Source organism: Malania oleifera, chromosome 13, assembly GCF_029873635.1.
Source record: "Malania oleifera isolate guangnan ecotype guangnan chromosome 13, ASM2987363v1, whole genome shotgun sequence".
Lineage (NCBI taxonomy): Eukaryota > Viridiplantae > Streptophyta > Magnoliopsida > Santalales > Ximeniaceae > Malania > Malania oleifera.
In genome coordinates this window covers 70,336,748-70,357,828 of record NC_080429.1, presented here as the reverse complement: position 1 = coordinate 70,357,828, position 21,081 = coordinate 70,336,748, and the positions used below count along the sequence as shown (strand labels likewise).

At 38.5% G+C, this 21,081-nt stretch overlaps 1 protein-coding gene across 1 annotated transcript in view; it reads right to left on the bottom strand.

Annotated features, from left to right (window-relative positions):
• Positions 1-21,081, bottom strand: part of LOC131146858 (zinc finger protein VAR3, chloroplastic) — a 77,664-nt gene that overhangs the window by 41,700 nt on the left and 14,883 nt on the right. Inside the window, exons 2-3 of the mRNA XM_058096670.1 lie at positions 19,225-19,342; positions 18,686-19,032 (exon numbers count right to left, since the gene is read on the bottom strand). Coding sequence (XP_057952653.1) covers positions 18,686-19,032; positions 19,225-19,342 — 465 coding nt within the window. The remainder of the gene's footprint in view (positions 1-18,685; positions 19,033-19,224; positions 19,343-21,081) is intronic.

Genomic DNA, 21,081 nt, shown 5'->3' with positions numbered 1-21,081 from the left:
CTTAACAAGAAGGCAGGATCTAACTTTGAATATATTCAAAAGCATTATCAATATGAAATGTTTTAATGAAAATTCCAGGCCGAATCTTAGTCAGCAGAAATTTTGATGAACACAGTAAGAAACCCTTTCTTTTAAAAAGACAACCAAGTCATCCAGGAAAGATGCCCACAAAATACAAAAAAGTACCTGTACCCAAATGGGTGCATGTTCCTACACAGACCCCCCACCCCAAGTATCTAAATGAACAAGAAAAAACCGGGATTTTCTATCAGATTAAATCCTAAAACCAAAGGATGACCCATTGTGCTTTGGCAATGAACTTGGTAGAAGCTCTAGATGAGAAAAGGCCTTAAAAGCAAGAAATACTCTTTATATGTTTATAAGAGATGGATGTTCTATCAAGCATGCCACTGATGCAAAGAAAAAGCAAGATGGAAAAGCACAACATTGTGCAAGAGGAATTTGAAATACCAACAATTGCGTCTGGAGATCCTAGATATGTGGATAATATATTGAGAAGAATAAAGGTTATAGAGAATTAAGGGACTTTGTCCAAAGCCACTCAAAGATGGCAAATTTAATGGAAATTTTGGCACGCACAATACAGATGAATGGGGAAAGAGAGAAAAAAGAGCATCCCTACAACCAGGAATCAACAAGACAAGATTTAGAGGATTAAACACTAGGCTAAATAGTCCAAGTCCTTGTCACAAGAAATGAGGCACCATAATCAATGATCCAAAGATAAGAGGTAACTAAGAAGGAAAAGAAAACCAAGTTCTGCATAGATGGGCCACAATAGCACTTCATTAGACTCCATAGAAGGCAGAGCTAGGGATTGCTGGACCATACAGACTAGACAATCATCCTTCTTTTGAGAGAGAATAAATGATGAGCTCAACCCCCAAGTAGGATGACAAGATGTGCTAGAGGAATCCCCCTTACCATCACCATCAGTGAATAATTTATCAGCCTACCTAAGCATTGGTTAACTCAGTCGCCTTTGAATTTCCTTCCCACAATGAGTACAAGGATGACCACCCCGACACAAGGGGTTTTTTTCAACAGAAAAAGAGAGGAGATTTCATTAAATAAATAAGGGTGTACAAAAAGGAGAACAAGACAACGCCTGCAGAAAAAGGAAAAGGAAAAGGAAAAAACTACTGTTAAGGCTTGACATATATTGTTGGCCCTCAACCTAACAGCATAAGATTTTAAGTACAGTGGTATTCTAACATTGTACCAGAGCCAGGCTGCAAGGAGGTCCTAGGTTCTGGTGCCCAAGTTTATTTGCGGTGTTTAAAACTTCATTGTATTCCCTGTAATGGGTGTTATTTATCTTTTGTCTATCTCCCTACATGGAGTTGGGTTGCACATATGGGGGAGTGTTAAGGCTTGATATACATTGTTGGCCACAATCGAACAACTTAAGCTTTCAGGTAAAATGGTATTCTAACAACTACAATAAGACATTAAACAGCCTTCAAATCTCGCTGAATATCTAAAAAAGGAACCCCTTTAAAACAGCCTGTGAATGACTAGAGAGAAGCCAAATACTGAATCCTTTCCCACAGCAAAGAACAAGTGGTCTTCCTCCCAGAAAAAACAGATGTTCCTTTCCAACTGAATTCCCCATTAATTGCAAAAATCCCACAGCTCCATTAGACCAAACCATCTCTGCTCTTCCCAAAGTCTAAACATGAAATATTCAAAAAATCTTCCACGGAGTCCAGACCAGCCAACTCTCTCCAAAAAAAGCAAACAACTATTCCAACTCCTACAAGAAAAAGATCAATGCAGAGGGAAAAAAATCTGGAGTAACACCTTCAAAGGTCTCCTACTCTCCAATAGATTGTTGGTCTTAACTCTATTAATAACAACCAAAAAAAAAAAGCTTTCATCTTAAAGGGGACTTCAGCTTTCCACAAAGTACGATAAAGAAGAAAGAACTTGTAAGAAAGATTTAGAAAAATGGACTACTGAAGAATCCAAAAGCCAAACCCATTCATTCCCCCGCCCCACTCAAGAGATGACTTCCCTTCAATAACAACAAGAAAGAAAGAATTCCTCCAACCCCCTATCATTTAAAGGCCGACAAAATGGAAATCCTAATAAGTGGTAGACTCATTTGAAGCAGCAAAGGAAGCGATGACATCATTACGCACTAAGGACAGACAATATAACCGAGGAAAAGAGATGAAAAAGTGCAACATCCCCACCCAAGAGTCATCCCAGAAACGAATCTGAGACCCATTGCCCACAACATATTTAATGTAAGGAGGAAACAAGGAATAGATTTGGGCAATGCCCTTCCAAGGACTCTCAGCGGTGTCAGGCTGTCAGCACAGTATCTATTGCCAAAGTTAGCATTCCACCCTTCAGCCTGCAAGCCAAATTTACTTTTTAAAACTTCATGCCAAAGGAAGTTCTCCTCCATGGGAAACCTCCACAACCATTTGCGCAAGAAAGCAACAGGAATGTAAACATGGCGGATATGGATCCGGAGGGGCATAACCTGAATCCGCCCCGCCAAATGCCCCAAATATGCCTCAAAGCATTATTTGTATCCCCATACCCATCTCATCAGGGATGCATCTTGCTCCAAGCATCCAAATCTGCCTGCAAACTATAAAAAATCATAGGAAACTTAAAGAGGAAACAAAAAAATCAACAATCATGACCAGGAACAATAGCCAAAGTCTCCTCCTCAATCAAATTTGGCCACCCTCATTCTTACAATGGTGCGCAACAACCTGTACTTTTTACCCCATTGGGTCGCCAGCTCCCAGTTTTACATTACGCACTCCCAAATCCATTTGCTTCTCTCCACATTCTTCCATTTTATTCATGCTAGGCAAGGAAGGATCTGTCTCATCCTCAGGACCATTCTCGCCCAGGTATAGTCCCTTCCCCAATTTATACAAAATCTCAAATCCTCTCAAATTTAGTAATAGTGTATCTTCTATCATCTCCTCCTCAAATATCTTAGTAAGAAGATCCTGAAGCTTCTTTCAGCAAAGAAATGGCATGCTTCATAGGGATAAAGGACTCTAAATCGGTGCATAAGAGATCTGACTTTGATCGAAGATCTTCCCCCTGCTTCATTTGCCCACTCTATGATGCTTTGACCCACCTCCATTCCTTTCTCATCTCTACATACAGTCATCAAATCAAGATCCCACATAGGATTGTTACAGATGTTAGATGGAACGGATCAAGCACCCTACACTGTACTAAGCATATAAAATAGATATAAAAAACGCACTTCTTGTATATTATTATTTCATCAATTTCAATAATATAAAAGCAAGTCCTCACAAGAAAATAAAATTAAAATAGGCAGAGAAACACAAGTCCTCACAAGAAAATAAAATAAAAATAAAAATCAAAGCAACAGAAAAAAACAAATCAAAGAAAACCTGACACTACCTAGCCTAGAAACCCCATTTTAAATTTTTTCCATTATAATTAACTTCACACGTCAAAGCTGCTAATTACTACAGCCCTTTATTCATCTTACTCTTGCCACAATCCAAACGAAAAATTTGACCTAAAGGATTTTTTTTACCAAAATATAAGATATTTTATTAAGGAGAACAAGAAGTACAACACGGAGCATAAGAAATCCTCCTTGGAAGATTAAGAACAAAAAGCAAAAAAATAGAAAGAAATTAAAAAAAGCAAACCCAACCAATCATGGTGTAAATCCAGGAAAAAAACACCCTCAAAACTGTTGTTGCGGGTATGGCATCCAAGAGGGAGGGGGGAGGGGTGAATTAGATGATTTAAAATTTATTTATTCAATAACAATTTAAAACAAGAGTCCAGTGCAGCATCATATTTACTCACCCAAACACAAGCACACCAAATTTTACAATAGTTCGATTCACTTGACCCACCTCCACTTCCCAACTAACTTTCTTGGGTATTCCACTATCTTAAATAGCTTACACATGCGCATGTAAGACAATGTTAACCTCCACATCACTACAAAAAATAAGGTTATTAGTGAAGGATCAAAACCGTTACTAATAATCACAAAACCGTCACTAATAGTATTAGTGACGGTTTTATAAGTATTTGTGACGGTTTTGAATTAGTCGTCATAACTGCGGTTACTAATAATAATTAGTGATGAATTTTAAAAGCATCACTAATAATGAAGTATTAGTGACAGATTATAACTGTCACTAAAACCCTAGTACCGTCACTATAAATTCTACATTGGCTCGCCTCAAAATCATCACTAATAATAGAGTATTAGTGACGAATTTCAAAACCGTCACTAATAGTAGAATATTTGTGACGAATTTCAAAACCGTCACTAATAGTATATTATTAGTGATGGTTTGACGCTTTTGAAATTCGTCACTAATACTCTATTATTAGTGACGGCTTTGAAACCTTCACTAATACTTAAAAAATGGCCAATTATTAGTGACGGTTTCAAAACCGTCACTAATAATTTAAAATTAATAATTTTTTTTAATCATTAATCTATGTAAAAATCTGTAATTACATTTTCTCATACATAACATTAAACCATAATTACTAAAAAAATTCATAAATTATTCAAATTTCTAATTCAAATTCAAATACAAATACAAATACATTATACAAATTCAATTAAAATACAGAAATTCTATCTGTTCAAATAAAAAAAAATTCAAAATTCAAATTCAAATACTAATACATTATACAAATTCAAATTGAAATACAAAAATTCCATCTGTTTAGATAACAAAAAAAATACAAAAAACACTATTTTTATATTTTTTTCGAAACCGTCACTAATATATTTAACTAAATTATTTTTATATTTTTTAAATAAAAACACTATTTGTGACGAATCCTCTAAACTGTCACTAATACCCTATTATTAGTGACGAATTTTACAAACCGTCACTACTATTGTTAACTAAATTATTTTTATATTTTTAAAATAAAACACTATTAGTGACGAATCCTCTAAACCATCACTAATACCCTATTATTAGTGACGAATTTTCCAAACCGTCACTAATAATAGACTAGTAGTGACGGTTACTTAATCGTCACTAATAAGTGACTTTTAGCGACAGATTCAATTCGTCACTAATACCCCAAGAATCGTGGCTAATATTTTCTCGGGATAATTTCTGCACGCAAAATGGTTTCCCGCGATAGTTTGAGAACGAAAACCGGTTTTTAGTGGCGAAAGTATTAGTGATAGTTTTAAAACCGTCACTAATAGTGTCGTATTAGTGACGGTTGCTAAAACCATCACTAATGCTTACACTATTAGTGATGGAACCGTCACTTATACCCACTTTTAGTGACGAAATTGAATCCGTCACTAATACTTTCGTCACTAAAAACTAGTTTTTTTGTAGTGCATGCATGCGCACCTAAAACCTCCCTATCATGCATGTACATGTAAAACATGGGTCACCCCTCAATTGCATGTGCACCTAACGCCTCACTCTCACATGCATGCATGCATGTGCACATGAAACATGTAACACCCATTGCATCCATGCACACCAAACACCTTATTCTGTCATGCATGCATGCACAGGCACATAAGAGAGGCATCACCCCTCGCACACATGCATTGATGGACAAGAAGCACCTCATTCAAGGGTAATCTCAAAAATGCAAGTGGGGAAGCATAACTATTTTTGGCCATAATAAATTATGAGGATTGCAAATTTCATGTACGATTAGTATCTTCACTTAGATCTCTAAGCTACGGGAATAAGGGGGTGTTGTGACTTCTCAAAGCATGCATGGATGCATGTGCACGTAAAACACACGTCAAACTTTACATGGATGTGGGTCTAAGCTCACCTAACACTTCACATGTATGTGAACCTAATACCTCACTCTAGAGTGAGGTGTTAAGTCCACATGCATGCAAGATGCTAATGCATGTTTTACATGTGCATGCCTCTATATATGCATGTGAGAGTAAGATATTAGGTGCACATGCGTGCAAAATGTGAGTGAGGTTTGGTGTGAATCCATGCAAAGGTTGATGCATGTTTAAGCGTGCACCCAAGAATGCATGATTGCATACATTCATGCATGTGTTGAGATTTCAAAAAGGAGCCCCTATTCCACAATTTGGAGGTCCTATGCAAGATATCAACCATGTGAAAGTTTTGTAAACTCCTTGGCTTCATCATTTAGAAGGCCAAAATATTTATGCTTCTCCACCTACATTTTTGGGATTACCCCTTAATGAGGTATTTCATGTGCATGACCCATGTTTTATGTGCCTATGCATGCATATATGCGACAGCAAGTTGTTCGGTTGCATTTGTGCGAACGGTGATGCATGTTTTATCCGTGCACGCACACATGCATGCACAACTATGGTGTTAGGTGTGCATGTATTCGAGGGGTGACGTATGTTTTACATGTGCATGCGTGATAGTGAGGCGTCAGGTGCACATGCCTGTGAGAGTTGACACATTTTTTATGTGCATGCGCGCGATATTGAGGTATTAGGTTCACATGCATACGAAGGTTTAGGCATGTTTTACATGGCATGCATGGAAAGGTCATCATCATGTTTTACATCCACATTCACTCATGCAAGAATATGTGTTAGGCGTTGACAAATGTTTTATGTTCATGCGCATGCTAGGGTGAGGTGGTCAGTAAGCATGCATACAAAGGTTGGCATATGTTTTAAGTGTACATTCTTGCAAGAGTGAGATGTTAAGTGAGCATGATGGCAAAAGTTTATGCATGTTTTAAGAGTGCATGCATGCAAGGGGTGCGACTCTAGGGACACTAAGCTCAAATAACCAATACTCCATTTCTGAAGTAAATTTGAAAATTGATTATTCAACTTCATCAAATCAACTCTAGTAACCATTACTTGAGATTGAGTATATAGCGAACACAAGTAATGGTTACTTGAATTCAAAATGACTATTTTCTGCAATATTTTAGAAAGTGCCCTAGTTTGGTAAATAAATAATAATATACTCGAAATAAACTTGAGGTAAGATGGCTAATGCTATTATTATTCATTTGAATCAGGCCAAAAAGGCAGCTCAGTTGGGAAAAAAAACCGAGACATATGGCCGAGGCCCATTGTGGAGTAGTTTTGAAGGACCAAGCTGGTCTGCTTTAGAATCTAATGGGTGTCTAAGTCAGGCCCAATATTCTGATTAACTAAAGAGACTGTTGGGCCCAGGAGTATCTCACTAAGAAGAATGAGTAACACATAGGATCAGAGATGCACCTTGAAATCATACATTCTTGCAACCCCACTAGGTCTGCTCCCAGCTAGAGAAGAATCCAAGAACATCTTCTTTTCAGATTACGGCTAACATGCATGCTGCACAGAAAAATTCAAGTTGGTTGACACCTCTGGCCACTGTCGAGACAAGATCAGTAAATGACCATATATCCAGTGAATGGTGATTTTTTCTTTGGGGAGGGGGGGAGAGGGGAAAAGAGAGGGGGGGTACTTGACTAAGGCTGTGTGGAGGATACTCCGTGAGAAGGTGATGACGAGGGAGATAATGTTACTAGTAACGGAATGACTTGCAAAAATGATAGCGGAAGTAAGGTTTATCTCTATCAACGGGCAGGGCAGGCAGATGTAGATATGGAAAAATCTTTTGAATCCAAGCAGGGTGATTCTGATGGGAGAACAAAAAATTTGAGAAGAAATGCTGAAGGATCCTTGTGTATAGTGGAATCTTAGTGTCGCAAGAAGGGAAATACAAATGAGAGGGTTAGCAAAGGGAAGGTGAAGAAAGAATGGGCTGTTCTGTCAGAGAGTGATAGCGATAACAGTAGCTGTTTCAACCATTATGGCGGTTTGCTTTGGAGGTGTTTCAAGAACAATACGGCTATACTTCTGATTCATCTGATTTACTAGGGGATCGGTCGTATGTGACCCCATCTCTAGTTTCGGGCTTGGAGGGTGTTCCCATATCTGAGAAAGATGGAATGGGTATAAAAAAAAGTAAAGCAAGGACAGGATTTTGCCTACTACTGTGGAGGAGACAAATGGAAAGGATTTAGAAGCACACTAATTACTGGATAAGATGGACATGTTGCTATCTGATCCTGGAGGCAACAAGGTTTGTTGGATGGGGCAAAAAAATAAGATGTTCTTCTGTCTTTCTTTCGTTGTTTATGTTGTTTTTTCCTAGAGGATTTCTTGTCCTCTTTTATGTTGTAATCCCTCCTCTTTTTTTATACAATTTCTTCCATTACAAAAAATTATTTCCCAAAAAATGCTTTCAATTGTTTTGGTTAAGTAGGATGTACAATCCACAATTCAGACAGCAATTTTAACGACAAACTTGAACTACAGCCTCTCTGACCATTACCACTCCTTCGACCAGGGTAGCAACAATGATTGTGAGCTCTCCAAGAGATATGTATGGCAAAAAGAACCAAACCCATCCTTAGTAATTGAGCCAAATTAATTCATAGAGGGTGTAGTCTCACCAACAAGAATCTAATCACAAACTGCCCAAAAGCCCAAAAGATGCCCCAGATATGAACATGAAAACTAATAAGTCTGCCCCTTGCTTCTTTAGAACCTCAACATCATTATTCTAGGCTAATAAATATTCAATTCCTCCAATTGACTTTTTGGGTACTAATAACTATAGTACTCACTGACAGGTCTTTGCCTTTTTTTGGGATAAGAAAAAAATATTCTTGAGTAATTGGGGGCAATTGATAGACTATTTAGGGAGGGTCTGATTTCTGAGGACACTACTGGAAGACATGTCCAGTTGTCCAATAAGTTTGAGCAGGTTGTTTTTAGGGAAGAGATGAGTAGGAGGCAAAAATCTAGGATGAATTGGGTCAAGAGCAGGGATTGTAATTCAAGACTCTCCATAGGTGGCTAATGGCAGGAGAAGAAAGAATTTTATTAAAGAGCTTGAGGATGATTGAGGAGAGGATATTAGGGATTCAAATCATATTGCGGGGTTGGTTACTGATTTTTATAGAAATCCTTTTTAAGAAGAGGAAAAGGGGAGAGTTATAGTCGAGGGGCAGGACTGGTGTCCTATATCAGCTGATAAAGCAACGTGACAAGAGAGACCCTTTGAGGTAGAAAAGATTAAAATTTCAGTTTTTGAAAATGGATAGAGAAAAAGCCCCTGGGCCGGAGGTTTTACTATGGCTTTCTTTCAAGATTGTTGGAATATTTGAAAGAAGACCTGCTCAAAGTTTTCCATGAATTTTTTGATAATGGAGTAGTTCGATCCTAGTGCCTAAAGAGGATTGTGCAGTTAAAGTCAAAGATTTTAGACCAATTAGCTTAGTCACAAGTGTATAGAAGATTTTGACTAAGGTGTTATCAAAGAGATTGGCTACTGTTTTGGAGGACACTAACTATCCCAGCCAGAGTGCTTTTATAGGTGATAGACAGATCCTTCATGCTGCTTTGATAGCTAATGAGGTGGCTGAAGATGCTGTCCTTAGGAAAAAGAGGGATCTAATAGGAAAAAAGGGGTATAACTGAAACTGGATTTTGAAATAGCCTATGATAGGGTGAACTGGAGTTTCTTGGACAAGGTTATGGATAGAAAAGGTTTTGGTATGAGGTGGAGGTAATGGATTAGAGTGTGCTTATGGTCTGTGTCATCTATTTTAGTTAATGGTGAGTCTAGGTCTTGGTTTCATGCATCCAGAGGTCTTAGACAGGGGGATCCCCTCTCTGCTTTTCTATTTATTATTGTAGTTGATGGTTTGAGCAGGATAATTGAGATAGGAGTTGGTAGAGGGCTGGTGGAAAGGATTAAGGCAAGAAATAAGGAATGCGTCATTTCACATCTCCAATTTGCAGATGAAACTATTCTCTTCCTCACAGATAACATCCGTTGTTTTTCTAATTTGCTAACTATCCGTCAAGTTTTTGAGAAAGCTTCTGGTTTGAAGATTAAATTTTCCAAGAGTGGTCTGGTGGGCCTTGGCATAAATTTTGACCCTTTTGTTAGGCTTGCAGGCTGTGCAGTTTTGAATTGGCCGATCATATACTTAGGCATTCCCTTAGGTGGTAATCCTAATGTGGATTCTTTCTTGGCTCCTGTTTTTGATATAGTGGCTAGGAGACTGGATGGGTGAAATGGAGTGCTTTTCACCTTAAGAGAGTCGGATTACTCTTATCCATATGTGTCTTTCTTCCATTCTGTTCTATTATCTTTCTCTTTTTAGAATTCCTCTGAGAGTGGCAGCAGGCTTGAGAAATTAATGAAGGTTTTCTTGTGGTCAAGTGAGGGGAGAGAGTCAAAGAGATCACCTTGTAGGCTGGGAGAATGTGTGCAAATCTAAAAGGGAGGTAGGTATGAGTTTTGGTAGTTTGGTGTCCAAAAATATTTACTTGGTGGGAAAACGGTTATGGCTCTTTCCTTTAGAATCCAATTCTCTTTGGCATAAGGTAATTCGTAGTAAATTTGGTCTACTACAGAAAGGGTGGGGTGCTAAAGTTGGGGTTAATATTACTCATGTGTGTCCTTCGAAGTTTATATCTCAGATTTATGATTATTTCCTTCCTTCCTTTACTGATAAAAAAAAAAATGATTATCTCTTTCCTAAAATCCAATACATGGTGGGTAATGGGAAGCGGACTCCTTTCTGGGAGGACCATTCGATTAGGGAGACGCTGCTGGCTATTGCTTTTCCCTGTCTTTATCAAGCCTCTATTCTTCATGATACACCTATTTCTGATTTTTTTTTTTTTTTTTTCTTTTGCAAGGGGATAGTCTCTCTTGGAATTTCCATTTTGGGAGAAATCTCAACGAAAGAGAGATTGACGAGTTGGCTCTTTTAACAGTTTGGTTGATTCTCTTCAAAATAATTTGGGGAATGATAAAAAGGGTTTGGAGCTTGGATCCTTTTGGGGATTTCTATTGCAAATCCTTTTTTCTCTTATTTGACTCACAACCCTAAAGAAGATCCTTTTGGTTTGTACTCTTTGATTTGGAAAGCTAGGCTCCCTCAAAAAATAAAAGCTTTTATTTGGACTGCGGTACTAGATAGAATTAATACTAATGATGTGCTTCAATAGAGAATGCCTAATAAGGCCCTATCAATGAATGTTTGTGTCCTTTGTTTGAGTAGTTGAGAGAGTTGCTCACATTTGTTTCTTAACTGCCCCTTGGGTTGCATAGAATAAATTATTTTCTATATGTGGTGAAGACTGGATTTGTCCCTCCACTTTGAAGGGTTTTTGCTCTATTGCTTTTAGAGGTTTTGGAAAAGGAAAGGATAAGAAAGTCGAGTGGCAATGCAATATAATGGCTGTTAAGATGTTTGGCTGGATAGAAACGCCAGAATTTTCAATGGGGTGACCACATCTAATAATTTGGTTTGGAGTAAAGTGGTTTATCTCGAGTCTTTGTGGGTGTTGGCTCATGGATGTTTTTGTTATGTTTCTCTAGGAGACCTGCAGCGGGACAGGTTGGCTCTGCTTCATAGACTTGGCTTTCAGATTATGTTGATCTCCTGGTGTAACTTTTTGTTTTTGTGTTAAAGGGATGGTTTCTTATGCTCCCAAGATGTCCTCCAAAGAACAAAAGGAAACAACTGGAGAGTTATAATAATGCTGCCTTCCGATCCCTAACAAGATTGGGCAGTGACAAACCCCAAAAAAACTGTAGGGGCCCAAAAAGAGGCTAAAAACACCGATCTATCCAACAATAAATAACGAGAAGTTGTGCAATCCTTGAAAGTTCTGACATGCCTCTCAACATAAGCAAAAATGCGCTGGCCCAGAAAATTTAAAACCCCTCCTCCATACTCTTGCCAAATCCGTGATATTTCGTAATCAAAAAAATCGCCCACTGCTCCAAGTGGCACCCCAATCTTCACCAAAACGAGAAAATAAGGCACTCTGAAGAAGGGTAGCCACCCTGCAATGAAGGAAGAGATAAGCATTCATTTTATTGCTCTCATGGCACACTGTAGGGCCCTTTGAACTGTAACGAATAATGCACGTTAATCCTGTTCAGAGTCGCAATCCAGATGAAGTCCAAATCCTGAAGGAACCTTTGCCTTCCAAATGATGTGTTTCCAAGGGAAGAAACTGGGGGAAGTTATTTAAGGAGGTGAAGGAAGAAACATTTCATGGAAAAAGAGACCTCCTAAAGTGATCCAAGGCATTAAGTAATGTGGTAAGCTCATCGACCTCTCTTTTATTGAGATTACCAAAAAACAAAATATGGAAATCCCAAGAAAGAGATACCACCCAAGCACCAAGCCAACAAGGAAAGGGAAAAGGTTCGTATGAGTGAGGAACCATCAACTCCAACGAACCCTTACCCACCCAAGCGCCCTCCCAAAATCAAACCCTGTTGTCATTACAAACTTTAAATAAGGTGAGGGGAAAGAAAAGACAAGCAAACATGGGACATGAACTTCCATGGTCTTGCATCAGAAACAATGCCATTTCCTGAAGAATCCCACCCATTCCAATGAACCCCATACTCAAATAATTACTTTGTGCCATAAGGAATTAACCTCTAAGGGGAACCTCACAATCAGTTTCTGATCAGAAGAGATATTTTTGGGAACCACATTACCAAGTCCCAACTACCTTTAGATTTAGGTCTACTGAGAACCACCCAGAAACAAGGTGATTTCTCTTATTCTCCCCAAAACTCATGAGAGAGAGTCAAAAGCATCATCCTCTCATGAGTCCTGGCAACACTCTAGGGCACTTTAAAAAGAGATAGGAAGTATTTAGGGACATTAGAGAGGGCAACACAAATGAGGGTGGTATCACCCGTAAAGATAAGTACATATTTTCCCAACCCTCCAGCCTCCTACCAACCCTCTCACTCGCAGGACCTGAGAAAGCCGCAGATTTATGGTTGCCTCCGAGAGGGAAACCAAGGCAGGAAGAACGACCAGTGCAAAGCAGCACAACCCACCAGGGGATTAACCCCTCCAACTTTATGACACCCACATTAACGCCAGCTACCCCACTCTTAGATACATCGATCTTTTATCCTGAGATCGTTTCGAAAATTTTCAACAGCATAATTGCCTTTCGAATTTCACAATATTGTCCTCAACCTGCATAGCATCCTCAGCAGGCACTGATAGGCCTTGTCTCCTGATCAAAATTGAAAACCTTCTCTTACAAGTCAAAGATGTCTCTCATCTTAAGCATAGCGCTCACAAAGATGATCCAAAACAACCTTGGCAGCACTGTGAAACTAAGATTGGCTACCACCTTAGGTTCTATGCTATTCCATAACCATGACAGGATTGCATCAATCTCTTTCATCCAGACCTCAAATTCTTTTAGTTGGGATCGAAAGGAGTTGAAATAGGTAATTGTTCTTCCCTTTTGTGCAAATATACACCCACACTGTTAATATCAACAAAAATATAGACCCATGCAGCCTGTGATCACAAGAAACAATACACAGAAAAAGCTAGCTGACTGATTGAGATCTGCACATTGACATTATCAATGGAGCCATGATATTAGTATGCGGAGCATCAAACACAACACAGTAAAAATAAGTAAATAATAATAAAAACTCCAGCAACTAAACACAATTCCCCACATAGAAAAGATGATGAGCTGACTCGCAGAAAAAACCAGGGAAAAAGTAGGAGACAACCTCGACACACTACCAACACAAGTGCACCATGCTGGATCAACCATCACAGCAGGCACAGGCCATAACCAGGAGCTGAGCCAACAAGAAATTCACATACAAAACAGAAAGAAACTGTTAGATTACCACTTCACTTAAAAGCTTAAGTTGTTACGTTGTGGGCCAAAATGTATATAAACCTTTAACACTCCCCTGCACATGCAGCCCGATAGCACGTGGAGGGATAAACAAACAAGAAATAACACCCATTACAGGGAATATAATATTTTTTTAAGCACCACAGGATAAATGTAGGCAACAAGACTAGAACTCAGGACCTCCTAGCAACCTGGCTATGATTCGATGTTAGATTGCCACTTTGCCTAAAAGCTTAAGCTGTTAGGTTATGGGCCAACAACGTATATCAAGCTTTAACAGGAACAAAGGAACCCTGAATGACTAAAACCAGACCACAGATGTCAATCCTGGAGCCAACTAGGGATGGAGAGGAAAGGGAAAAAGGAGAGATCTGTAAACATTATAAATGAACAGTGTGATGAATAGTAAGACTAGCATCAATGACCAGTGATCGTGGACAGTAATAATGAGCAGTAAACACAAGAACACAATTTTGATCTCATAAACAGGAAGAACCATACATACAATCTGTCAAGCGATGCTCACACCAGTCTCTAGATATCGATCCTGGAGTCTACTAGGCATGAAGAAAAAAGGGAAGAGAAGAGATATCTGTGAACCGTATCAATGAACAGTGCTGTGAATAATACATTAATAGCATCAATGAAAAGAGTGCATGGACAGTAACTATGAGCAGTAATTGCAAACAGTGAAAAATAACAAGACTCGAGCATGCTAATTGAACCTTTCTCTGATACTACACTATAAACCTGAAAGAACTACTTGATTATGAGTATTAAGGCAAGAGATCGAAGATGGAAGAAGAGAGAAAAAGGAAGTGAGAGAAGAGGTGGGTTCATAAAGGGAGAGAGAGAGAGAGAGAGAGAGAGAGAGAGCTCGGATGATCAATCCTTATATAAATTAGTTTATGAATATAACATTCCCTTCAAACTATAAGCAACAGGTAAAAAGCTCCAGGACTGCCGCCACTCTACCATAAGTAAATAAAGAAGAGCTATCCACCTTTTGTATCATTTTTTTTTAAATGATAGAAAAAGAAGATTTATTGAAGTTAGGAAGGACAACCGATAAAATAAAGGAAAACATGAAAGCCTCATTCAAGAACAGAGAAAAGAAGAAACAATATCAATTTAACAAAGCCCCCAGTCTCTGATTCACTTCTTCAAAACAGCATAACCTTAAAACAGCCTGCATTATAAGCTCAAAGAGAAGCCAAATACTGTACCTAATCCCAAAGAAGCCCCATCAATAATTTTTTCTTAGGGGAAAAAAATAAATCATTCCTTGCCAGCCAAATTCCACATTATGCAGCGCAGAGCACATCTCCACAACCTCTTGTCATCCTTAAGACTGTAAAATAAATAATCAAGACTCCTCTGCCAACACTGAACAAATCCACACTTCAACAAGAACTCAAAGAAAGAGTACTCTGTACTCTACAAGCCCATGGCACATGAGCAATGTAGAAACAAATGGGCACACCTTCAAAACAATACCTGACACACATCAGGGAACAAAAGCTTTTAGAAGGCCTCCTACTTTGCAGCAGACTGTTGGTGATAACTCTATTAAGCTCCACCAGCCATACAAATGCTTCTATCTTAGAATGAAACTTTAGCCACCCATTTACCCCAGTAGAGAGTAAAAACCACATCAGCCTAAATAAGGATAGAAATAGAAATATTTACACATTAATCCCCAGATGAATCCAAAGATCAAACTCTACCATCACTCAAACTGGAGATGTGTCAACCCTCCAGTACAATGAGCAAAGAAGAGAGCCTCTACCTTTCTATCATTTAAATCCCTTTGAAATGAAAGAATCCCTTTCGAGAATAAAAAAATAGGAAAAAATATCATTGTAACGAGAAGAAGGGCAACCAAAGGAACAGGATAATGCATCCCTTCAAAGCGCATTTATCTTCCCAATGTAATAAGATAGCAATGCATCCCTCTAAAGCGCATTTATCTTCTCAATGTAACAAGATTACATCTACCCAATTGAAAGTTTGTTAAAGGAAGAAAAGAAGGATAAACCTGCAAAATGAAACTCCAGGACTGTACAGAAAACTTCTTAAGCCCAAATTAGTATCCCCCACATTAATTTGTATGCCATACTTTTTTTACTCTATGCAAAAGGGAATTCACCTCCAAGGGAAATTATCACAACCATTTAACCAAGAGGGCAGTGTTTTTAGACACCAAATTACCGACACCCAAACCTCCTTCCTTCAACCTACGCACCACTTCCCACTTAACCAAATGATCTCTCCTCTCCCCTACACCTGACCAAAGAAAAACCCTCATAACCCTCTCATGCTTTTGAGCTACCCCTCTTCAAATCCTAAAAAGAAGAGATAAAAAAATACAAAGGAATTGTGGAAAGGCTGGCCTGTACGAGAGTAATTCTACCACCTAAAGAGAAAGGCACTCCTTTCCAACCATCCAACAGCCTGCTTAGCTACCTTGGTCACCATCGAATCCCAAAAAGCTAAGGAATGTAGCTTATCTCCTAACAGACTCCTTAATAGGTCAAAGGCCATTCTAAAACACAACACCCAGCTAGGAAGGTCAGTTTGAAACCCTCTCAGGACTAAGAATAACCAGCCTGACCTCTTGCCCAAATTAATTCTAAGACCAGAGAACCTCTAAAAAATCTGCAATATAGTTAGAATGTTAATGAAAGAGACACACATTCATCTAAGAAATAATGATGCCATCAACAAACCGCAGATGAGACCCTACAACCTTCCCTTATCCACTTTAATACTCTTGACAACCCCCCTATCTATCATTCTAGTCAACACATCCACTAGAAAGACAAAGGGTATAAAGGATCCCCTGCCAACACCCCCCCTGGCAAGATGAACTGGACCATTCTTTATGCCACCCATTAATAATCACTGAAAAATGAGCATTAGATAAACACCCCCTTTTCAAATTCCTTCACCTAACTCCAAATCCTTTCCTCCAAAGCACCCTATCTAGTGCTGCAAATGAACCAAGCTGCTCATGAGCGGCTCGGGAGCTTGACTTGATAAGAGCACATTCAGGCTCGCTTATTATCCAAATAAGCAATTCCCGAGCTCATTTTTTAGGTTCGTTGAGGCTCATGAGCAGCTCGATTAGGCTTGGTAATGAGTTTGATTTTATATTTAACTCTTAAAATATTTTATTTTATTTATTCAAGTTCATTAAGTATTGCTTCACATTAGTCAACAAAATAAACTCAAAAAATAACTAAGAGTTATTAATTTATTTATTAAGTAGTTTATTTATTGATTAATTAAACAAATGTGAAACAAAAGAGGCTAATATAGAAGAGGCTTCACCTAGGAAGATTTTCAATCTTCCAATGTGGGATGTAAAGTTGAAGTGGGGAGAAAGAGAAAGCATGGGGAGAGAGGCAGAGAGCTGCACCTACATGTTTTTCAGCTTTTGTCCCACATCGGAAATCCACAATATATTTGCCTCCTCAACAGGTTATAAAAGCTCTTGCCCAACTACCTATTGGCTCCACCTTCCCCATGGCTGCGGACCAGCTCCATTGCAGGCCTGCTTAATGTTTATTATAGTTGTGGGCCTTTTTTTTTATTATGGGTTATTGTTGGGTATTTTGAGTTGTATTTGGGCCTGTTTATTGATGGGCCTTAATACTCCATTTTAAGGCCAGGTGGCCTTGAAAATCCTTTAAAATTTTAAAATTAAGTTGGCTGGGCTTGGATTTGTTTGTTTTGTGGTTTAAACAGAGCCGAGTTCGAGTCGACCCCAAGCTTGTGATTAATTTTTTAAGCCAAACTCGAGCTTTATTTGGGAGATCAAATTGAATTGAGCCAGAGCCCGTGTTGACCTATTTTTTTCCGAGCCGAGCCTGAACATGTGAAAGCTCGGCTTGGCTCATTTGCAGCCCTAACCATATCCAATAACTCACAACCCACTATATCACAAGCTTCTCAAATTCTAATTTAAACTCAATGCTCTTCCATCCAACTCCAAACCCTTTCCTCCTAAGCACCCTATCGAAGAACTCTCAACTCAAAGTCTAATTTAAACACAATGCCCTGCTTCTCTCAAAAGCAAACATCCTCGATCACCGCATTTGCAATCAAGATAGCAACCAGAGTCCGCCACCGTCCCACAACAGCACTTTGAGTCGGATAGTATCACTAGGGACAAAACTCAACCTCTCAGCAAGAACATTAGCAATGATCTTATTCACGCTAGAATCGCTAGATACTAAATTAATTAGCCAAAACCCTCTGACAGAGTGTATTTATTCTCTTCTCTCTTAATATAATTCTTTGTTTACCTAAAAATAAAAAATAAAGCACAGCATTCCTTCTACGATACAAAATCTAATACGAAAGGCTAAAGAAACATCAAGTGCTCATCTAATCATTTTTATAGGAAGATTGACCATTCTTCTCTCTTTAATATGTAAGTCTTCAAAAAAATACAGGTACATATGCAAAATATTTTGGTATAACAAAGATGCATATAGCACGTACCTATGGCACATTTGCACTACTAAACATAACTCCATATATTTTCTCTATCATCGTGATCCACCCCTTCCCCAGATCCGGCATACGCAGGAGCTTTGCACACCAGGATGCCCCTTTTTCTTAATATATTTTGGATGCTTTATGCATGCCCCAAAACTTTAAAATCCAAATATGAATACACCTCAATGCCAGCGAAAAAGACAGCTCAAACCTGGGATGCCCAGGTCAAAGTTGAGTTAATTACAGATGTACCTAGGCTCAGCTTCTTTGATTGCCAATTTAGTGAGCTTTTGTGTTCACTTTTTGTCACTACGGAGTATGAACCCTTCATATTTGAAACAGGGATTACCTTTTCAACACATTCTCCAACAATGTGAACCAAATTAAGGCAAAAGAAAGACGCAAAAGAAGTATATTCAAACAAAGAAGCTTGAAGTGACTTACTTAGGACACATCCAATCTCCTCTCTTCATTTCTACGTTTTGAGACATTTCATCATCCACAAAATTCACAAGTCGTTCCTTTTCATATGAAACTTTAGAAGCAGGCTTCGGAAGTGCTGGATCAGGGGATGTATCGCTCAACTCAACCAACCCAGAAAGAAGTTTCCTTACGGATGCTTCAACAACCTCCCTACCAGGAGGCCTTTCTCCATCTGAAATAACAAGTGGATCTAGGGCATAGAACAACAATACACGAACAATATCCACTGTACGGGCTGCTGCTTCAGAATCTTTAAGTATCATGTAGGCTCTATCACAAGCTCCTCGCAGATTACAAGCACCACATACCTAAACATAAGTGTCCAAATTCAATTAATAGTCATAGTTTTTAAAAATCTAGCGAAAATCAAGATTTATAGGTCTTCGCAATGAAAATATTTTTTGCAACCAAGAGACAAAATGAACAAAGAGTGCAGCAGATGTCTTTCTCATCAATGGACTAAATCAATGGGCGTGAATAATGAACAAAACAAAACTTACATCTCCTTCATCTAGTCGTACATATGCTCTCAACCTTTTTGCTGAATTAACAACTTTTCGTAACAGATTAGGGCAACCGTTCTCAACCACGGTTTGAATATCTTTCCTCGACAATGATCTGCATTATCAGGCAAAGGTAACATCAGACAATGTTAAAAATTTATCCATGTCACAAGTATGAACTTATTTGGTTACCAAGTGTTCTCATATAACTACAGTCATTCAAGCAAAAATATAGTCCATAGTGAAATGCAACACCCAATGCATAAAGCTCCCACAACAAGTTAGGGGTCCGGGGAGGGTATAATTTCAGTTTTACCACTGTGATTGGATAAGCTGCTCTCATGAATAAAAACCGTGACCTTATTTGAGTTTAACACCATTAGCAATGGATCAGGCTTGTCCTCAAATCTAGAGCAGAGTCTACAGTCTCAACAAACTTTGATTTTTTGAATAAAAGACTATACACTCAAATGGCAACCCAAGCAGGCCTGAATTGGGTTCAATCAGATTTCAAAAAGAGGCTTATTCAATTCTCAATTGGAAAAATAACCCCAGACAGCAGCACCTTTGGTGCTTGGCCACATGCTATTAATGACGAATCAGATAGGAAGGAATCAAATTCTGAGGTAGCAGGATCAGCTATCATAGCCTTTCAGTAATGTTTGTTATCTCATGCCATTCCATGATTGCATCAAAATTGGCAATGGGGACTAAACAGTAATGATTGGAATAAAATATAACAATTATCATTCGTGTAGTTATTACCTGAATAGCTGAATCCTTTCTAGCTTCCTTCTAATGGAAATAGTACAACTGCAAAACACAGGCCCCAAGGTAAACATTTTTCTGAGTTGATTTCTCAAGCTTCCAACTGATTTTCCCCCTTGGTTCTTCAAAAATTGGGGATGGAATAATCCACTTGACTCTAGGAGATTTGGGTTACGAATGCTCATTTATCTTTTTTTGGAGTTAGCTCATCCAGTGGAGGTCTTGCCCCTCTAGTACCTCACTTGAAGGCACATGTGAGGATTTGGACAGGTCATAGTTATGGTCATTTTTGCTGTAAACCATTTTCTTTGCATTTGTTGAAAGACTCCTCTGCGCCATTTTTTTCCTAGATGAAATTTTTTTGAAAGCAAAGGTTCCTACTTAAATTAAAGCTTCACCTGAATTTTGATCCTTAAATAAACTCACGCTAATGAACTTTTGTAGATCAAAGACCTTACAGCGCTTGTAGTCCAGAAACATATACCAGGTAAGCCCTCATTAGGCAATAATTCACATCTCTTTCTCCATTGTGATGTCGCTAGGTTGCTTTGAGTAGTTTGGTGTTTTCGGACAGGAATGGATGTGCCAAGCAAGTATGGAAAGTTTTTCTTAATAGAGAGTTTTATGAACTTGGGAAGGAGAAGATGTAGATATTATTTGGATGTTTGCTTGTTTGATCTTCTTTGAGTGTTGTTGCTAGAAAGATATTAGAGAACTTTCTGCATAAATTCAAGAAAGTATTTTCAGCATAAGTTCATTCCTCATATGCTTTGTGAAAGAGTGGATTTTGGGCCCTGGATTTTGATAAAACTCAATACAATTTTGTAATGCCTTTTGTCAAAATTCACACAAATCCAAATCCAAGTTCTAAACATAGGTGTTGAATTGCTGGGTAAAACGGAAGACCAAATGACAACAATATGTCTCTCCCTCTATTTATAATATAAGTTAAGTACATCCCAATGACCATAATACCCTTATTAACTCACGCTTACTAAGATAACACTAGCATGTACTAATAATGCAAAATGACCAAAATAACCATTAACAATCCCCCTCAAGTTGGAGCATAGATATCATATCCTC